Genomic DNA, 19,970 nt, shown 5'->3' with positions numbered 1-19,970 from the left:
GCTTACCACAAAAATGCAAAATTAAATTGGAGAAATTACAAAACATGTAAAACTGGTTAATTTTGTTCTGTTTATGTTCAATCATTCAGTTACATTCTAAATCTATACATGCTTGTATAATTTTTCATTATTCATGACACGAAGAAATTAAAACCGAGGATGGAGAGTAATAGCTGTTACTTTATTTCTTGTGCTGCATAAAACGCCTGACAAATCATTCTCACACGATTCTTACATTGATCACAGTTTGTTCCAACATATCCTGGTGGGCAAGTACACGTGTATTCGTTGCTGCAACCAGTTCTTTTACATGTATTACCATTCTCACATGGATTGTTGGTGCATGGTGTTAATAGACCTACAAACAATCGGTATCACTTTAGCTAATAATTACTTGCTATAAAAAGGCTATTTAGTCAATCTCAGTCAGACATGTTTTACATAGAAGGTATTTTTTAACAATCAACAATGTTAAAACAAAAATCTCAACCAACTTGGAAACAAAATTTTGCATGCTTGCTTTCACTTAACAACAATTCCGGTTTATGTAGTCAGCCTATAAAGCCTTCATGTAGAACAGTGCTTTTCAAAGGGATTTTGCGAACCTTGTAGTGGGGTTCCGTCAGCTTAAATGGTTTAGCAAAAGTTTCTTGTTTTTTAGGGATATCGATATCTTGCTTCAGTGAAATCATGCGTCCAGCTGAATTTTTGGATCAACAGTCTACGTCTGAGTGCTTTTCAAACCTTTTTTTGGTGGGAAATTGAAAGTTTTGCACTTACAAATTCTACGTTTTTAGTGATTTAGGGCCAGTAAAAGTCATTAAAGTCATAATTTTTTTGGTGGTGCAGAAAGTCGTCAAACCGATAACAGTGAAACAACGAAGTTGTTACGAGGTCAATTTAAGAAGTTATAAAGTTATAAAAAGTCATATTTTCTGTTTTAGATCATGAAATATGACTTTTCATTTTTACTTTAAAGTGCAAATATTGAACCCTAGTGACTTCGTAAATGGAGTTCAAACAGCTCTTGTAGACATTGGAATTTGATATAATTTGTGGATGAAGGAGGCAGTGAGAGTTCTCAAGCTGAGTTTCACGAAGCATTGGAAGCAACATTTTCATTATTGTCTGTAGCCTAAATTTTAATAAATTTTCTCGTAAATTTTCTGTAGCCTAAATTTTAATAAATTTTCTCCTAAATTTTCTGTAGCCTTAATTTTTTAGGTCATAAAAAATAGCCCTAGGCTGATTTGATTGTTGTTTTTGAACCCAACATGCGATAATGGGAAAAAAGTTTATCAAACTAAAAAGAAAAACGTTTTATGACGTTTTATGCTATAAGTGCAATGATATATTTAAAAAGGTGCTCAAAATCTTATAGCTGAAATGAGTGTGCAGTATTTGATTGTTTATGCTTTGCTTTTGTAACTTCTTCCCATTATCTTATTTTAAAAACTTTAAAAACGTTAGTTATAATTTTTGTTTTTTCTAATGTTGTAGGCAATTTTATACAGTACTGTAGCCTACAAAGCAATTTGTTGAGGAAATATCGAATCTTGCTCAATGACGAAGTCCGAAAGTCGAGTTTAAAACTATATTTGGTTCTAACAAGCCAGAAAGTAATATTCATGAGATAAGTCAAAACATGCATGACTTTCAATAAGTGAAACTTTGACTTCCTTGTATAATTCAGTTTAGTGTATGTTTTGTACGTACGTCAGCAAATCTGAATTGGTTACAAAATTGCTGACAAACGTATTTAACGCGACTTCTCTTTTTGATCTGAGGAAATAACTTAAAAAGTCTTTAACGTGTGAATGCAGTAAGCGGTAAGTCAAATATTGTATGGGCAGATATGCTCTGACTTCTGAACACCATTTTCAAGATGTTAACAAATTGGTATTTTTACTCATTATTGTCTGATAATCACACCGCATGCATTTGTTTCACGCTCATCACATCAAAATATTGATTCCAATCAATTCAACATGGTTGACATTATTTCAAGACAGTAAAAAATTGCATTTTTTTCGATGAGTCGTTAATCATTTTATTTCAAACTAAAGCTTTATATGTGAAAACAATTTTCCTTTTCTTATTGTTCACCCTCATGTAGTTGTTTTGCAATTAAACTTGTGTTTATGTCACTAAATAAAATATACTCACAAGACTCGCAGTTCAAACCAGTGAAGCTTCCTGAGCATGTGCAAATGTAAGAACAGCCGATATCTTGGCAGGTCCCGTTGTTCATACACGGTTTGCTGTCGCATGGTTTGCCACGAACTTGAAATACAAAAGTTTAGTTTAGAAAACAGTGTTTATTTGTCTAGCTAGACGGTAAAGCGTTGCAGCGTAACTTTGAAACTTATTGCGTTAAGGTTCAAAGTTTGAACTTCAAGTATCTGACCGGTTACTACAGTATTTTAATGTACACAAACGCAATGACAAATTTGTAGCAGTTGCAAGCAATAAGCAGAAACTCTGATTTAGTAAATTATTTTATCTTTCGTGTAACACATGTGTATACGCAGCCATGTTGTACAGTACACTATTTTCTTCGCTGTGTACTTCTATGCTGTATTTTTATATAACTAAACAATATAAATACTATCGACTCTACAAAAACGTGCTCAATGCTAAGCAAAAATGCCAAGCAAAGCTAAAAAAATCTAATATGGTTAGCAATTTTTTAAAAGCCCTAACAGCCTGTTATACATTTATTAGAATCTTCAGAATGTTCGTTGTCAAATAGAATCTTATGTAACTATATTAATGTGTATTTGGAAGATGAATCAAAAGCAAATGTGTTTTATCGCCATTATTATTATTGTTGCTTGGTTTCATAGAACTGCAGCACCACAAACCAAACTTTTTACCAACATTAGATCAAACTGCAAATTAAAAAATACCGTAGAACCTATTGCAAGGCCTAAAATAAGCCTAAAATATGATAATAAAAAATGTAATGGCTATCAACTTTTATTAGCTAAAGCCCAAAAATGACAATAACGGCTGAAGTAGAAGTAATAAACAAACATTTCAGGATTACATGAAAGTGAGGTGTTGCATAACCTTTTTTCTTTCTCGCCAGCAAATACTGCTTTTTTACATCGATTTAATGTTGGAAGACATTGAAATCATGTAAAACAGGAATACTTTGCTAGTTATGTTGATGTTCGAGAAAAGGAAAAATGATGGTACAAGGGGTCTAACAGCTTTTTGCGTGTTACAAAATCGAAACTGACATTATGAATTTTCGCTTGATGTTGTTAGTGACTTGTAAAGCTTTTTTTTCGTGTTGATCAGCTGTTGGTAAGAGTGCAGTTCTTTCTACTTCCGTGTTTGCGATTGTTGCAATTAAAGCTTCAGCTTACTGCGTGATAAATACAACTAAATGCACAAGCCTAGATTCGGTACAAAAAGAAAATTAATGCGCAGAACATGTCCCTCATCAAAACAATGAAATTTTGAAAAAATGTGTGCATTGATGTATATGAACTTTTTACTGCACAGCTTTTTAAATTGTAAAATTCATTTATAATCTTATTTTGATTTAAAAGTAACCGAGATATCGTTGTAGGTCGCATCGATCAATTAACGTTGTCTCGTGTTATCTTATTGATTTATTCTTGTTTCAAACTTACTTCAATGGATAAATTTAAAACACAATCGCTTTACCTGGTTTTTCACATATATATCCAACTTTTCGTGTTTTTATCACTGGACTCCAATACAACGGGTTAGTCCACGTTCCTTCGATTTCCTTTTTTCTTAGCAGCGTGTAGTCGCGATTTGCAATGTTTCTATTCGAGCTCCAACGCGGATATCCATGCGAATCTTGTTCATTGGGTACAATAGTTCCATCAAGCAATGTCAAAATTCCGTTGGTCCGTGGTCTTACTCCAATCCAAAGATTTATCACATCTGCCTGCGAGAATTGTTTGTTTATTATTGGTTTGTGTGAAGACAAAATGAGGTAAACAAAATGAAACGTGTTGCAATCGCAGTACATAGGTTAGTTACAGCCCGTGACCCAACAGATAAACGGACTTCTGACTAAAGCTTTTACAACACACCAGAAACCAGAGACAATTACACTACGAAAGAAACTGGTCTTTTCGGCCAAACCAGAAGGATCTATTGCCACTTCAACAAAATTTTTACTCCTCGACCTAAGCTTGCGTTCTAAATGAAACTTGAACTTGTTTTAAAGTTAATTTCACTACTCTTACACGGCCTACAAATGTACAGCATTTTGTAAATCAGCAAAAACGCGGCCCTTTTGTTGAGATATATGACCCAAAAATATATGTAGTTTCTCAAACTCTAATCTAAAATCACTAACAATAAAATATAATGATTCGAATGAGAAAAATGAGCAATTATTTCTATTGTTATCCACTGGGTTTATGTTGAAATAGAATTTTAGATTTTTTTTGTTACATCCATTTTAACGCCCGACGGTTGAAAATTTAAGTTAAGTAGACAGAAAAGTAAGGAAAATAATCTTCGTGCCCACTTTCAGGCATGCCATTCAATGTTCTGCCAAAAACACAACAGCATGCGCTTGAACGGTGTCGGACAGGCGCCCTTTCCAGCATTTACCTGGGCCCTCATCACTCGGTTATGCACTGCAGCTACCTGGTACTAAATATGCCTTAGTTGATGTTCAGTTTACCCAGATGAAATCGACAATTCACATGAACAATATTTCCACTGCTCTGTAAATAGAAACTGTTGTTTTTTATTTAGATTCAGAAACATTCATTCTTTTGAAACCACCAACAAATTAATTAAGGAAGCAGCATAAATAGCCGTCTTGCCTGATGTGTATTGAAAACTGTTAATCGCTCTGCCACAACATTCTCAATCTCTTGTTGCTGTGCGAGACTTTTTATTATGGCCAAACTTCCATTTAACCTTCGGCACTTTTCTATGGACGTTTCATAATTGACTCTTGTGAAAAAATTTGGGGCAACATAGTATTGACATTCACTGGATTCACCGGGAAGAGTGTATGACACCTCTGAAAATAAATAGTTATGATGTTACTGTTAAAGGAGTTTGTGTTCACTTTTTTGATGAATGCAAGCTGATATCTACTATATCATATCATGATCGTCAGCACCTGTTTGGCGTGAGTGAATGCACAATCGTGTTACATTTTACCTTTACGAAAATCGAAGTGTTTAGGGAGCTGAGTTTTTTCAGCCCCAATATCTCTGGAGATGGTTGAACTTAGTGTAAAAGTGAAGCCAGGCTAAAAGCTAGAATATCCCTAGCAACTGCATTAGCAATGCAGTATCAATATATACCGTCTGTAAACTTGTAACAGTAGATAGCCTATTAGTGAGATTTTGTGCATTTGCAGTTTGTGTATTATTTCGTTGTTTTGTTTTGGATATGGACAGCTTTGTCTGATGCAAATAAATTATTATTATATAAACAGACAAAGGTTAGGCTATATTAAACTTATTACTACTTGTAGTTTTAACATGGAAAATTCATACTGTATGTCAATAAAGCACATATTTAAATGAAGCTTTTAGCTTTAAACTATAAAATCAACAGAAGCTTTCTGTAACTTTGTGTTTAGTTTAATGTCACAAATCACTTGCTTTTAAAATAATCTGCTTTTTTGCTTCTCGTTAAAATTACAATTCGATGTAGGCTATATTTGCTAAGCTGTTACAAACCCATTTCACACGTCTCTCCAGTAAACCCATCAGTGCATTCACATTTTTGAATTTTCCTTTCAACGCAACTTCCTCCGTTCGAGCAAGTACATGACTCACCTGAGGCTAAAACGTCATCCAAATGTTAAGAGTAATGATGTGTTTTAAGCGGAACATTTGCTTATAACAAAAGTGCAAAACGAATTTTTTTGTTTTACAGTCTTGTACCTTTTAAGGTTTGATTTTGATGTTGATAGTGGCACAAAAATGTCGTTGCAAATCGCATGAGACTTGAAGCTATTCATTTGTTATTTTTATACCACTAAATGGCTTTGTCAAACCTACCTTTTAAATGTTGGCAAACAAGGATATAAATACTCAGAGCTTGCACAAGTTGTAAGATCATTGTGATCAAAATCTAAGTCTATGGAATAGTTGGTACGAAATTTCAAAAGTCCTTGACAACTAAATCAAACTGTTCAAGTGCAAACACATAGCCTACATTGGAATCTAGATAATACAATGTAAGCCTTTGTGGACAAAAAGCAAGATAATTGTCAAGCTTTTCGTAATTCTCCTCTCTTTATCGTGTTATATGAAGTTAGTAAGCTCAAGCTTAATGCCCATTTCTGCTAACAAGTGTATTGTAATTGCCAAGTATAGAAATTGCATGGAATTAGTTATTTGATAAAGTATTCATCTCCTTATGACAAAGCCTCCTTAGAAGCTTGATTCTGGCAGTTTCCTGTCTTGTGTTGTCTTATGAGTGTTGCTCTTCTAAACTTTTCTATTCACAAATTGCTGTTAGACAGTAAACTGCTTTTAAAAGTATTGCTCCAGCGCAAATCTCAAGAGTAGAACCATTGCTGCTTGATCTCATCATTTCTTTGTTTACAAACCCGGATGTTGTTCGAAATGTCTTGAAAATCATTGATGATGACACTTATCTTCACTCTGTAAGGTTGATTGCATAGCCAAGTGGTAGGGTCTTTGTACGGCACTCGAAAGAGCGCCTGTTCGACACCACTCAAGAGCATACTGCCGTGTCTTTAACAGAAAACTTAAACACATGCCTGAAGGTGAACACAAAGATTGGTTTCCTTGCCTTTCCGTCCACTTAATTTAAATCATCAGCCACCGTGCGTAAGCCTGGATAGGCTACAACTATGTAAGAATGCCATGAAATCATTCTCAAAGAAATGTTTTGCTAATTACAAAACAACCATCACCGGTTTGCACATCATGGAAGATGTTCACAAGATGAAAGCCATATATAACGAAAGAATACTTTGAACAGTTTGTGTTTTCATTTACTGTAAATGCATATTTGCATTCTTCTTCTTCTGTGCATCTTGAAGTTGATAATCAGTTGAATCGGTGCACTGAGGCTATTTTGATAGAATTTCTACAACAAACAAATTCAGAATATTCTTATGTAGTTATTCCTTTTCTAATGTACATGCGTTAAAAACGATGATTTTTTGCATTTCATCTGTTGACACTTTTGCTTTATTTACTTGTTTTGGGATCAGTAAGCTATCCTAATGCTATAAGCTGACATTTGTTATCTTTAAAAGGTTACTTTCTAACTGATAGTTTACAGTACATCTAATAGATTAAATAACTAAATCAGTAAAACTAACTTCACTATGATTTTTAATTATATTTCCTGTTGCGATTATAGCAACCAACTTTTATTGGCTTGATACAAAGATTGAAAGTGTATGCTTAGTAACATAGCAGAGCTTCCCTACTTCCTTCTAGAAGTTGTCTACTTTAAACTTTCAATACAACTTTTTAAGGTTTTGTTTTAGAGCAGCTCAAAAAAGTGACGAGTTGACAAATGATGTTTCATTGTTGTTTGGCTCCATGGTTTACTTGGAAAGCGCAGAACTTCCTTTAACTTTTTGTTGGCACATGTACTATGCCAGCTCAAACAGAAAGACGCAACCTCCAAAAATGTACATGGTGACTTTTGTTTTAAAGTGCACAAAACATAAGTTCTGATGTTGCAAAAAAGTAAAATAGTTATTCATTTCCTGATTGATACTCCTTCCCTAGACAGCAAGATTCATCATTTTGATATTGATTTAACGTCTGCAGACGTTGAATCATTGTAAAAGTGACGATTTTTGAGGTTTGGTGCTGTAATTGTTGACGTTGTAAGTTTGTCTTGTTATTTCGTAATCATTCTATCCCTAGCAATTTTATTACAATGCTTGTAAAGGTTTATAAACAAAATTGAAGAAGAATTTGAACTTGTGTCTGTGGGCTTTATTTTTATACAAAACAAATTGATTGAAGAATTCTTTTTCGACAAATGTTTAAACTGCAAAAGAAGTGAATCGAATGCTAACTTGGGGCCAACGTGTTAAGCCAGTTATTATTAAACCAATGTATTCCACTGAAATTTAGAACTGTTTTCTCGCTCCGACCATCAACACTCTAGACCAGTGGTTCCCAACCTTTTTGTTGTCACGGACCCCTTTAGACAAATTATTAATTCTGCCGACCCCTACCCAAATTTTGCCTGAAACTCAACTAACATACTATTGACTATTGTAGCCTAATAATTATGCTACTCAACTACTGTACTGTGTCATATTGCATTGCCGCTATGACTCCTGCGGCAAATATCAGGTTAAACAGTTGCTCAATTAAGAAAGTTAGCGTACTAGGCCTGGCCTGCCAGTAGGCTACAGCGTATAGCCGGAGAGGCTCCAACTGCAAGCAGTGGTGTCGTTCCGGCCACTATGAGGTAAACTTTGGTTGCACCGCATGCTTTCTATCACGTAGCCTAATAGACGAGCCAATCCTGATTTGACTGTAATCCACATGCGTTGTGGTAGATGTAGTTTAAGGTCAATGTACACACTGTAGGCAGCAGCATAGATTTATTTTAATGCATAGCCTACCGGTAAAGTTTATTCTCGCGGGCTTGAGCTTGACACATTTGCATTTAAAGAGAGAAATGAAAGTAAAAAGATCGCTTTTCGTGTTTTCCCCCAAAATTCATCAAGGTAATCATGGGCCCCAAATGCTTTCTCACGGACCCCCAAGGGGTCCGCGGACCCCGGGTTGGGAACCACTGCTCTAGACTTAGAAAACGCACCACGGTCGATCAAAGCAGAAATTGTCTGTTTTAAAGACTACATGTTGGGCAAGCTTAGTGCGGAAGCTTATGCAAGCCATCTGCAGAGTAGCTGAACCGATTCATATAACGATGGTTGAAAAAATAGACAGGAAGCTAAGAAAGCAAATGTTTCTATCAGGTTGCAAATATGCAGCTAAACTTAATTCTTTTACCAAGATACAATCACCTTGTTCATATCAAATGGTGACCACTTCAAGACGATAATGTTTTTACTTTTACTTGCAAGACATGTTAAGATAAATCATATCGTTTTGAAACATTGATTTAAATACAAAAGTTTTTAATGTCCAAGACCAAACCAGAAACCATCTGTAGTTGATAAATTTTTTAGTTTGTTTTGCGATAGCTTGTTCATTGTCAACCTTGAATGCCATAGCAACCACCAAGACAAAACTGTTTTGGAAAACGGTAAATTTTCTGACTGTTTTTATGCCCAAGATTTTGTTTGTTTAAACAAATTAGTTCTCTGGGATCAAGTTGAATACAGTAGCCTACAGCAGGCCTGTGCAACCTTTATTACAGAAGGGCCAGATATAAATAACTGGGTGAAGCCGCGGCCGCACGTTTATTTAACATGATTTCTAGGCTAGTAGTTGCAGGCACAAAAAAGTAGTTTTTTTGTTATTCATGTTATTCTTATGGCGTTATTAGAGGCTCAGGGGCGCCGGAAGCGGGGGGGCAGGGGGGGCGGATGCCCCCCTGCCCTCAGTTTTTCTGCAGATGGAGGGGCAGGGGGGGCAATGGTGCCCTTTTTAAGTCATGTAAGCTACTGCACATTTTGCATTATAACAATTTCTGCTTTTCGCTTTTAGCCTAATTATAATCTTTCATTTTTGCTTCAAAATAATATTTACGGCACAAAATTTTGCAACACAGTAGGCTACAGGCCTTAAAACTCGTTTTTTTTCCGCGGCAGCCATCGTGGCCTACCGGGTGCTCTTTCTCGGCGGCCAAATCTGCGTGCTTGGAGACCAAAATACAAAAAAAATAACGATAGCACAAGTAAATAGAATTAAACTTGCAACAGTGCTAAAATGATCACTTAGCGTTGTTGAAGTCTGGGCCTGGGCGACGTCCTACAATAGAATCGTTGCACCACGCAATAGATTGTAATCCAGTAGGCCTTACTGCGGGACTATCTAACGACACTCGCACGAGTGTCTCCAATGTGGCTGATTTTAAAGTTCGCCACTCGCCTAGAATTCTTTTTAGCAACGAAAAACAACTTTCGACATGTGTTGACGATGACGGCAAGGTAATAAAATAAGTATTTCAATGATGTGAAGGACATTACTAAAAGAAGCATAATTTTTGCATAATATGATCCAAAAATGTTTTCCCCTCGGATGTCAACTAACCTAGTTCTCCTTTTTACCAACGCTTCAATGTCCGACAACATCGAATCGACATAAAAACGACAATATTGCCAGCCGATGTAAATTAGCACTTTGGATAAAGACTTTGTTAAAATAAACGTCGGGAATTACAAACAAGACTTATAGCTGGTGATCGCAGATGGATATATTCCATCAATATTCCCGCACAATGCAACAGTGGCGATTATGACGCGCTGACCTAATTTTGTGCCACTCTTTGATACTACATATTTTCTACAGTTAATCCACAATCATTCTATTGCGAAATTAAATAATTGGCTAGAAGAGACCGGCGGCCAAACTTGGCCGATTGAGGAGGTAGCACCGGCGGTCATTCAAGCACTACTTAGCGGCCATGGCTGCAGGCTGCTTTAAGGCTTGACAGTAGGTTACATCATAATAGCATAATGCCCTTCTTTGTATACCGGACACAAGTAGGCTATCATTACTCAATACATAGTGAGCTAATAGATTAGCATTATTGCTATGTCTTATCTTAAAACTTGAAAAAAAATTGGCCTTTTAGTAAACAAAAGTGCCCTTTTTTCGTAATCTTGCCCCCCCAGTCAAAAATCGTTCCGGCGCCCCTGTAGAGGCTATCTTCTTTCAGAAATAATAAGTTAAAACACATAAATTTCTGAAGAAAACTGCTATTCTAATTTATTGTGACACCGTCTTTAAATGAGATCAGTGAGAAATTTGCAGCTGGCTTCTTTTCTCAACGCATTTTTCCAAATTTAGTTTAATGGAAGTGCTCGCAATTCGAAGTCCATTTTCCAAATGTTTGTCTGTCAGAACCGATCGATAGGGTGATGTCATGACGCCCATTTTAGAAAAAAATGTTCGCACAAATACGTTGAGCCAAAAAGAGCCATTTTTGAAGCCATGGATTTTTTTCAAATGTGGAAAGTCATCTTAGTTGAGATGTTTTCGGTGAAAATCGCCAAGATTCATTTCTAAATACTTTGCTTTCAAATCCTTTTTTCTCTTGAAGATCAATAAGTTCAAGTTATATCTGCTGGTGCTTTGTCAATGTCTGTGTTGAATGGCGAAGAGAACATACCAACAACATGAACAACAAATGTTCATGAGATTTGAAGTCCTTGAAACGAGCCAAAAATTCATACAATGTTTTCAAGTTGGTCTGCAAATTCAGTTTTCTTCTCAGGATGCATTCCATAGTCTCTCAAAGTTGGAAAGTGAAAAATATTTCCTGTCTGTACGTGAGCTTTTCAAAGTCGTAAATTGTTCATCATGCCTTTTATGTGACCATACATTTTTACTTTCCACAAATAATTAAATACAATGGATTAGCGGTGGCCGGTAGAAGATGTTTAAAATGGTTAACAGAAGGTGTGAAATCTACAATAATCCGCTCCACAACAAATTGTTCCCACGTACCAGACTAAACTAAATTGTAAACACGTTGCGCGGGCCGGACACAATTCAGAATTGGCACATCTTCGCGGGCCGCACAATTTTTCTTCGCGGGCCGCATTTGGCCCGCGGGCCGCACGTTGCACACCCCTGGCCTACAGTAAGTTATTCTATGTTGGTTGGTATAGGGCAGGGGTCACCAAACTACGGCCCACGGGCCGGAACCGGCCCACAAACTGATTTCATCTGGCCCGCCAGCCGCCACGTGCTGCGGAAATAACAACTGTTAAGGAATAAAGTTACTAAACTTTTTGTAAAGGACTGGACGTTGCTGTTGAGCTACACGGCAGCCTACATGTTGGTGTTCTGTTTTTATCATTAGGCCACCACAAATGGAGACAGCCTAGGCCAAATTTGGAAAGATGTAATGTTTTTTCAAGCGTACGATGCCCTGTAGTGTATCACAGCAGGGGATAACTTTTCCAGCAACCTTTCGATTTTCATCACAACTTTGCTATTCCACCGCTGACTTTGTTGTTTATTGTGCTCAATTCAAGTCAATGGAAATTCTAAATAGCTGTATAGCTTTTCGCAATTTGCATCCGGCCTGCAGCTGATAATCTCGCAGCAATCCGGCCCTCAGAGAAAAAGGTTGGTGACCCCTGGTATAGGCTATCACTAACTGGTGTTTTTACTCACAAAGACTTGAAGCAGCTACAACAGTCAAGGTGTTAGTTTTGCAATAGACTTAAAATACAATTTTGTAGATGTAACCATGCATCGTATTTGCAAGAATTTTTCATGATTGCAACATTGCCCTGTAGGACTAGAAATATACGGAGTCAGATTTTCTGGACTCTTGATCCAATCCGACGTTTGTGACCCTAAGCTTCAAATACTTTGGGGATTTTAACTCTAAACCGAACGCACATAGGCTAATACCTTTCAATCCAAGTTTTTTTGTTTTTTTTTAATTTAACACTTACACTATAGTGTACCTTCCCTATCCCTTGATATGAAAATAGATTTATATTTTATTGGCCTACTGTACGGAAAAGAAAAGTACAGAAGTAGACTACCACAAAATAACAATTGCGCCAAGTAAAAAGTAAGTATTTGCACATTATGGTAAAAGTATCAAGTTCCTATATCTTCGGGCTCCTGTTTATTCCAAGAATCTCAGACTCCCACTCCACTCTGACCGAAATAGGCTACGACACTTCGGCTCCTAAATATTCCAAAACTACGACTTCTGTACACCTCTAGTAAAAACCATTTATTATACTAATTAGGGCTAAGAAGCCAATGTAAGAGAGCAATAACTCGATTCCATCGCTATCATGCATTCATCCAATGGCTCCGGCTGCCATTCCAAAAGCTTTAATTTTTTTAAACTTTGCTCAGTCTCGACTCAGGCTCCATTAAAGGAAAGTGCGAGACCAATCGGTTAAAATTTAGTTCATTTCATTGTTTGCAAATGTCTATGATTTGATTTAGAAAGTTTTGGTTCTTACACTTACATCTGAGTTTACAACAAGCTTACGGTAGTGGAAAAGAAAGAGCTACAGAAATTTAAACAAAATTTGTTTCCATTTAAAAACATCTTAAAAATGTCCAAATGATGATCATGAGAGGGAATCATCCGGACATGACCATTGTTTGTATAAAATATTGCCGATTTCTGCCTTCTTGTTCCACAAATAGAATAGGCTATTATTAAGCAGATTGATAAAACAAACTGAAAAGACTTTTGATTGACCGTTTTATAACAAACATTAAAAAGTAGCCTACTGTCTTTTTGCGTAGTTGGGAAGAAACATTATTTACTTAGTAATTTTGTTTTAACTTGACTTGCGACCAATTATGACTTATGATACTCACCAAATGAAAGTTGAGACGTTTTTTATTTGAAGTAGGAAAACAGCACCCGTGGCTCAGTGGTTATCGCCTTCGACTCTGGTGCTGGTAGCCCTGGGTTCGATTCCAGGTCGGGTCATACCAAAGACTTTAAAAAGAGTACCGATTGTGTTCTTTCTTGCACAACGCAGTGAAGATAAGTTGGGTAGTAATCTGGTGACAAAGCACCCTTTTCCAATCTGCCTTGAGCCAGCATGGAAGCAGTACGGCTCATAAAATCACATGCAACCTATGTTGATGCGCAATCTGCTGCAAGCCGAGATAGCGAATGATTATTAGAAAAACAGCTCTAGGTCAATATCATTAATTGGCTAATTTATTAGAAACTAATTTTTCTTGCTATTTTCATTTCATTTCCTTGCTGTTCAGATGTTTCAACAACTTCAAGCTACAGAAGGGTTATGTAGATCATCTGTCGAGTATAAATGTCTCTTGATGAACACTACATTGGCACAGTGAACATTACCAACAAGTTTGTGACCATCTGAAGTTGATTAGGCTACTTGGTTGAGCAGTTGCAAATATATCCTTAGTGAGGGACACCCTGGAGGGCCAGGTTCAATGGCTGCAAGATCATCAGCCAATTTCAATACCGTTTGAATCAAAGCTTATCAATGATCCCAATAAAGTTGAAACAAGCTGTTAAGGTTGCTAGGTGGATGTAATTATATTTGATATAATTTGCTCTGCTCGGCATTGATGACTTTTTGTAGTATTGATAGTATTTCTTGTAAAATAACATTGTATTGAAATTTTCTATTTAAATAAAAACTTTTTGTTGATTCCAAAAAGGGTGAAATATGTTGTTAAAGTTTTTAGGTGAGTGGTAGACTAGCTGTATTTAATATAATACTACTTTACTTTAAAAGTGCCAAAACTACATTACATTTTATTAAAACTTGTAAAAGTATGAGTGACAAACTGACAGCCCGCCAATTACAAAAAATTCCACACAAAGCAACAATATTCTGACAATGGCCAACAACTGTAGGCAGTGGCGTACGTGGGGAGTCTTGTGAGCAATGGATTTAGTACTTGCTTAGTTTATAACAATGTTGTTATTTTTTTAGACAGTGCTATCCAAAACTTATCAAATGCCGTCTGTACATCGTTAAATTAGTTGAAAATGTTTGTTAAAACAGGAGGAGAATCCCAATGCCCCCTCAGCATACGCCACCGACTGTAGGCTATCTCAAAAACAGTCTGGATTAAAAGACCGAAAAAAGATAACTCAAATAATATTACAGCAGTCATAGATATTATTGAGGTACGCATTGAACAAACGCGTGCAGATTGGCATTGAACTAAGATCGTAGATGATACAGCATCGTTCCTTCACTGCAGTTCCATAAAATGACGTCAAGTGTCAATTTTCAGTCCAACGTCAGTAGGCAAAGCCAACGTCGATTAGCCTCAAGTTTGGTGCGTGGCTTTCAAATGCCATTTACAACAATGCGACAAGCAATCACTGAAATGTGTGAACAAAATGCTCTCTATATTTGTTCCGGCGGGTTAATTACGTTCTTGATTTGTAATAGTGTAATTGTGATGAATTTTGTAACTTGGGTGGCTGATTTTAGTAGCGTTGAATTTGCGTTGTTTCTTTGTTCTCCGTGACTTAGCCTGCCTGATGAACGAGACGTTTCATCCTTAATTGCCGCGTTGCAGCGTTCCGGGAGCAGCTGTGTCTTGAGACTATTTACCTTTTTTGTGTTAAAACTCAGTATCGGTAAAGCAAGCGAGAGGAATGCCAGGACAACTTTGCGATATGTGTGTACTTCGGAATTAAGTTTAATCATTGTGAAGAATCATACTGGTAAGTGTGTACAAAAATCAGGTTTTTATCCCGACTCAATCGATTGATTCAGACTCAATAAATCAAAACACAATAAACGATTGTAAGTATGGTTGAGGCAGACAGAAGAGGAATAGTAGGCAATAAGCTCCTACTCTTGAAATCAACATTTTATCAAAAACGATTGTTGCCACTTACTTTTTTCGTAAGTTAGAAATAATCCACTTCTCAAACAAATGGTTAAAAATAAGCCTGAAAATATTTTAATTGTTGAAATTTTTTGCTAACAAGCCTCCACAAACATTGTTGAACTAATTATTGCAATGGATAAATTGCATCGTTTTTTATTACAAAACGAATTTTTAGCACAAACATGAATGCGGCCAAAGTTAACCGCAGCGGTCTTTCTAGGTAGTGAAATTCAGCGGTTTTTCTAGTGTTGAGGAAATTGCAATCATATGAGATTTGCAAGTGGTTTAATTCAAATATCAAGACAGACATAAACTTACAACATCGTAAACAACTAAGAAAAAGACAAATGTAGGTTATAAAATTGAGTTTGTACATGCATACAATAAAAAGAATAGCAGAGAAATCAAATATCATGCTTACAAGCTTTCAGTATTATCATGCATACAAGCTTTCAGTTTTAGATAAGGTATATTGGCAATGATCATTTCACTACTAGTAGTAACAATAAGGCCCTACATTTTCTTAAATGGTTGCTCGGAGCTCTTGTGTTAGTGGTTGCTATGTATAACTTTGGCAAGTGTCTCGGCGTGGTAAGTCTTGCTATGGAAGCACCTTTTTCATCCACGTTCTATTCTTCAACAAATTCATCCTTACTGAATATGTCAGCTTCAATCATCTACAACAAGAAAAAAAAAAAAAACTTTTCATTTGTTTACAGGGAGAAAATTTGAAAGCATGTCACTAGCATGGCCACATGGCATGGCATTAAGCAAATTTGGTACTTTATTAACACATAAACCGTTCAATCTCGTAGAAAGCTTTCATATTTGTTTATGCTGTTAATTACAGTAGTTTGGTCTCTATTGAATACACTGAATGTTATAACTCAATGTTTGGTGGTTACTTGTTCAATTCAAAGTCATACCACCCCAACATCTACTGTACGTCCTGTATGAGAATAACTTTTTCGAAAGGCATTTGCATTTATACAATTTCAATTGATTTAGATTAAACTAACATCTGTATAATTCTTGTGCATTCAGTCCAGGACGATGAACAGTAATTTATTATTCAAGTCAACGAAGTTCTTTGTTATAAAGTTTTTTAACTACTTTGGTGTCTTTGAATCGATCTGAACTTGGAGCTTATCAAATTGTGAAAAAAAGTCTTTGTTTTGCAAGATTCACACAAGAAATATTTTTTACAATATATATATATTCGTTACATTTCTCACTCTCAATGTTACAGTTGACATTTTGCAGTTTGTTTAACTTTAATGCTAGTGAATTATAATTTGTTTTTCCAAACATAAGCTAATGACTTGGTAAATTCAAACTTAAATCTTTTCTACTTGCTCATGTGCTTTGAATGCAGGGTAGCATTACAAAAAAAGGCAAGGCTAGTAAATCTCGGCTGCAGTTCTAGTCTTCCACTCTTGTCTACCCTGCACGTTCATTAGACGCTACCTTCGTGATAGCTTATCAAACTGTTAAATATGTTTAAATTGACATAACAAAGAGAATAATTCTGAAAATTGAATGAGGCTGTTCACCAGGCATTAAATTAAATGATATGAGATGTTCTACTGGTGCAAATTAAGCTAAACTATCACACTATCACACTATCAAACTATCACAGTTGAATTTTCATTTTGCATGTTTAGTTGTTTTCAGCAATATGTCCTGTGTTTTGCCATGCTAGACAAGTAGTCACTACCTGGTCTAGCCCCCTGAAGAAGTCAGTCGTGTCTGATTGACGAAACGTCGGAATAAAAGCAGATTGTCACTGTATACATCTTGTGATAGTTTAGCTTAATTTGCACCAGTAGAACATCTCATATCATTTAAAGAGAATAATTGTCATCCAGAAACAAGACAAAATAATGATTGTTCGTTATAAAGAAACTTTCTTACCAAAATATTAAATATCAAAATTAAACAATAAATACTATTAACACTACAAAAAGTGCTCAATGCTAAGAAGAGCAAATTACATCAAATAAAATTATTAATTTCTAAAACCTCTGTAGCCTGTTTCGCCCTAAAAGGGGGATCATCAGAAGGTCCTTATTCAAATAAAAATAAATAAATTCTATTTGAATAACAACCCTTTGATGATCCCCCTTTAGGGTGAAACAGGCTGTAAAGGTTTTTAATGAATATTAACTATATTTGAAATATCAAAATTATGTTTCTTTTGTTAAGTGTGAAACACTTGACAATCACCAAGACAACATGATTCTTACGTTGGCCACAGTTTCTTCCAGTATGCGGATGTGTACAGGCACACGTGTAAGCATTGCTACAACCTGTCCTTGTGCATGTTCCTCCATTCCGACAAGGGTTGGGTTGACATGGAGACAAGGAACCTTTGAACATTTAACTAAATGTTATCAAATGGTCCATGCAAAAAGTTACAACTACTTCCTTGATTAGACAAAACAGCACAAAAAATTCTGGGGCTTTACTCATAATACAGCAATTGATTCAAAGTAAAACCGTAGAGAAAGTCAGACAACAGAAGAATTAAAGATTTCAATGCAAACATCCGCGATGTAATGTCATTTTGACCCGGGGAGGCTCAAATAAAGATGGAGCAGAACAACAGAAAGACTCCTGCTTCACTCCGACTCCGAAGTCTGTAAGTCCAAACGCCACTTCTGCTGCCAATATGTTGACTTCAAATTGTATTCCGAGTTCGAAGGCAAACAATAAACCACAATCTAATCATTTATACTAAAAAATATATACTTTCTCTATCCCCTGTCATGAAAAGGAAAGCGTATAGTGTCAAATGAAAAAATACTGCTTGGAAAATAAAACCATAAAAGTACACAAAAATAACAACTGCGCCAAATGGTCTGCAGCAAAAATATGTGTACCGTACGGTAAAAGTATCGCCTAACAAAAAATCAGACGCCGGCTTCAATCAGGCTCCTGTTTTTGTCAAGAAGTTTAGACTCCGGCTCCCCTCCAACTACGGTCAAAACCCGAGACTTCGGCTCTTAAATATTCCAAACTTCTGGCTCCTGTAAATCTCTGCAATACAGCATAACAGATCAACTGGCCTCACAGATTCAACAAAAAAGCCTGCCAGGAAAAAAGAATCAAAGAATGTGGACAAAGAAGCAGAAGATACATACCACTGTAGTTATGAACATGTCTAGTGACAATAATAAACAAGAAGCAGAGAGGAAAATGATGCAGGGCTACTTTCGATGTCAAGCTCTGAACAAGCCGGTAATCTGATTGCTATCTCTACAATGAATTTGCTCAAAGAGAAAAAGTGTGAAAACAAAGCAGCAATTATGGTTCTTGACACAACAGCGGTAAATACTGGCACGTAAGGTTCAAGAAAAATTATAAGTTTTTTTGTAAAGATCAATGACTTATTTCACTCTATTTAATTGTAATATAGCGTCAACACAAAATCTACAGATTGGATAACTTTTAACTAATTATCTCAGTTTTTCTATAGGGCATGTTCAATAAGGTAGGCTACTGAACTTTTCGCATAAAATTTTGTGACTGCCTTCGTTGGTTGCATTCTCGATTGAGCGATTTAGATAATACGAGAGTTTCAATATAAAGCAAGTTTATCGAATATTGTATTTGTGTTCTGAACAAAAAAAATCACGTTTGCTGATTGGGCGAAGCAAGGACGTTTCAGTCTGGGAGCTTCAGTCCGCCCCGATAGCTCAGTTGGTTAGCGTGTGGCTTCGTAAACAGAAGCTTCAAGATTAAGCAGTGGCGCTGGTTCGACTCTCGGGGTGTGCGTTTGAGAAATGCATTCTAAGGACTGTTCTCCATTCAGCGGCACCTGATGGATGAAATAATTCCCATGAACAAAACTTCAACAATCGGAAACTTTACTATGTCAAGCTCGGTAACCGGCCATGCGTCAAGAACCTGTACAAGTATGCCGAACTACTAGGAATTACCTATCAAGGCTTTGTCAGTCCGAGGATAAAGATTCAAAACCAACCACAAGTCGGTAGGAAAGCTGAGCTCAATTTTAACTTCTTTCTGCAGTTAGGCCTATCGCTTTGATTAGGTTCATACTGTAAAAAAATACCTCTTGCAATATCTGCCAAATGAATCAAAAATATTTTGAAAATATTGGGAAAGCACGTTTGGAATTATTAACAAGTAAATAAATTTATAAATCACTTTTGTTTTTTAAGATTAAGGTGTCTTTTGAAACCCATTTAATAAATAACGTTCGCGATCTCTGGTTTATGTTAACATAACAAAGTGAATAATTATCAACCAATATCAAACAAAATTAATATTGTTCATTGTACAAAAAGTTTATTTTTGATACGAGTCAGTTCAATCTTAAACACCTAAAACATCAATTTTGAAATATTATATTTATATAATATTAAATATTAAAATATTATTTATATTAATAATATTATAAATATTAATATTTAAAATGTTAAATATTAATATTATTAAATATTACATCATTATGTCATCGAG

General features: G+C 35.9%; 1 protein-coding gene across 1 annotated transcript in view; it reads right to left on the bottom strand.

Moving 5' to 3' along the window:
- The window catches only part of LOC145786226 (uncharacterized), an 85,113-nt gene extending 78,401 nt beyond the window's left edge, over positions 1-6,712 (bottom strand). Inside the window, exons 1-5 of the mRNA XM_082597869.1 lie at positions 6,575-6,712; positions 5,697-5,801; positions 3,679-3,928; positions 2,167-2,283; positions 236-358 (exon numbers count right to left, since the gene is read on the bottom strand). Of these exons, the coding sequence (XP_082453995.1) occupies positions 236-358; positions 2,167-2,283; positions 3,679-3,928; positions 5,697-5,801; positions 6,575-6,712 (733 nt within the window). The remainder of the gene's footprint in view (positions 1-235; positions 359-2,166; positions 2,284-3,678; positions 3,929-5,696; positions 5,802-6,574) is intronic.
- Positions 6,713-19,970: the final 13,258 nt, after the last annotated feature.

The sequence above is a fragment of the Aplidium turbinatum genome, chromosome 17 (assembly GCF_918807975.1).
Source record: "Aplidium turbinatum chromosome 17, kaAplTurb1.1, whole genome shotgun sequence".
Lineage (NCBI taxonomy): Eukaryota > Metazoa > Chordata > Ascidiacea > Aplousobranchia > Polyclinidae > Aplidium > Aplidium turbinatum.
The sequence above is the reverse complement of the archived record's forward strand: the minus strand, read 5'-3'. Positions and strand labels throughout refer to the sequence as shown.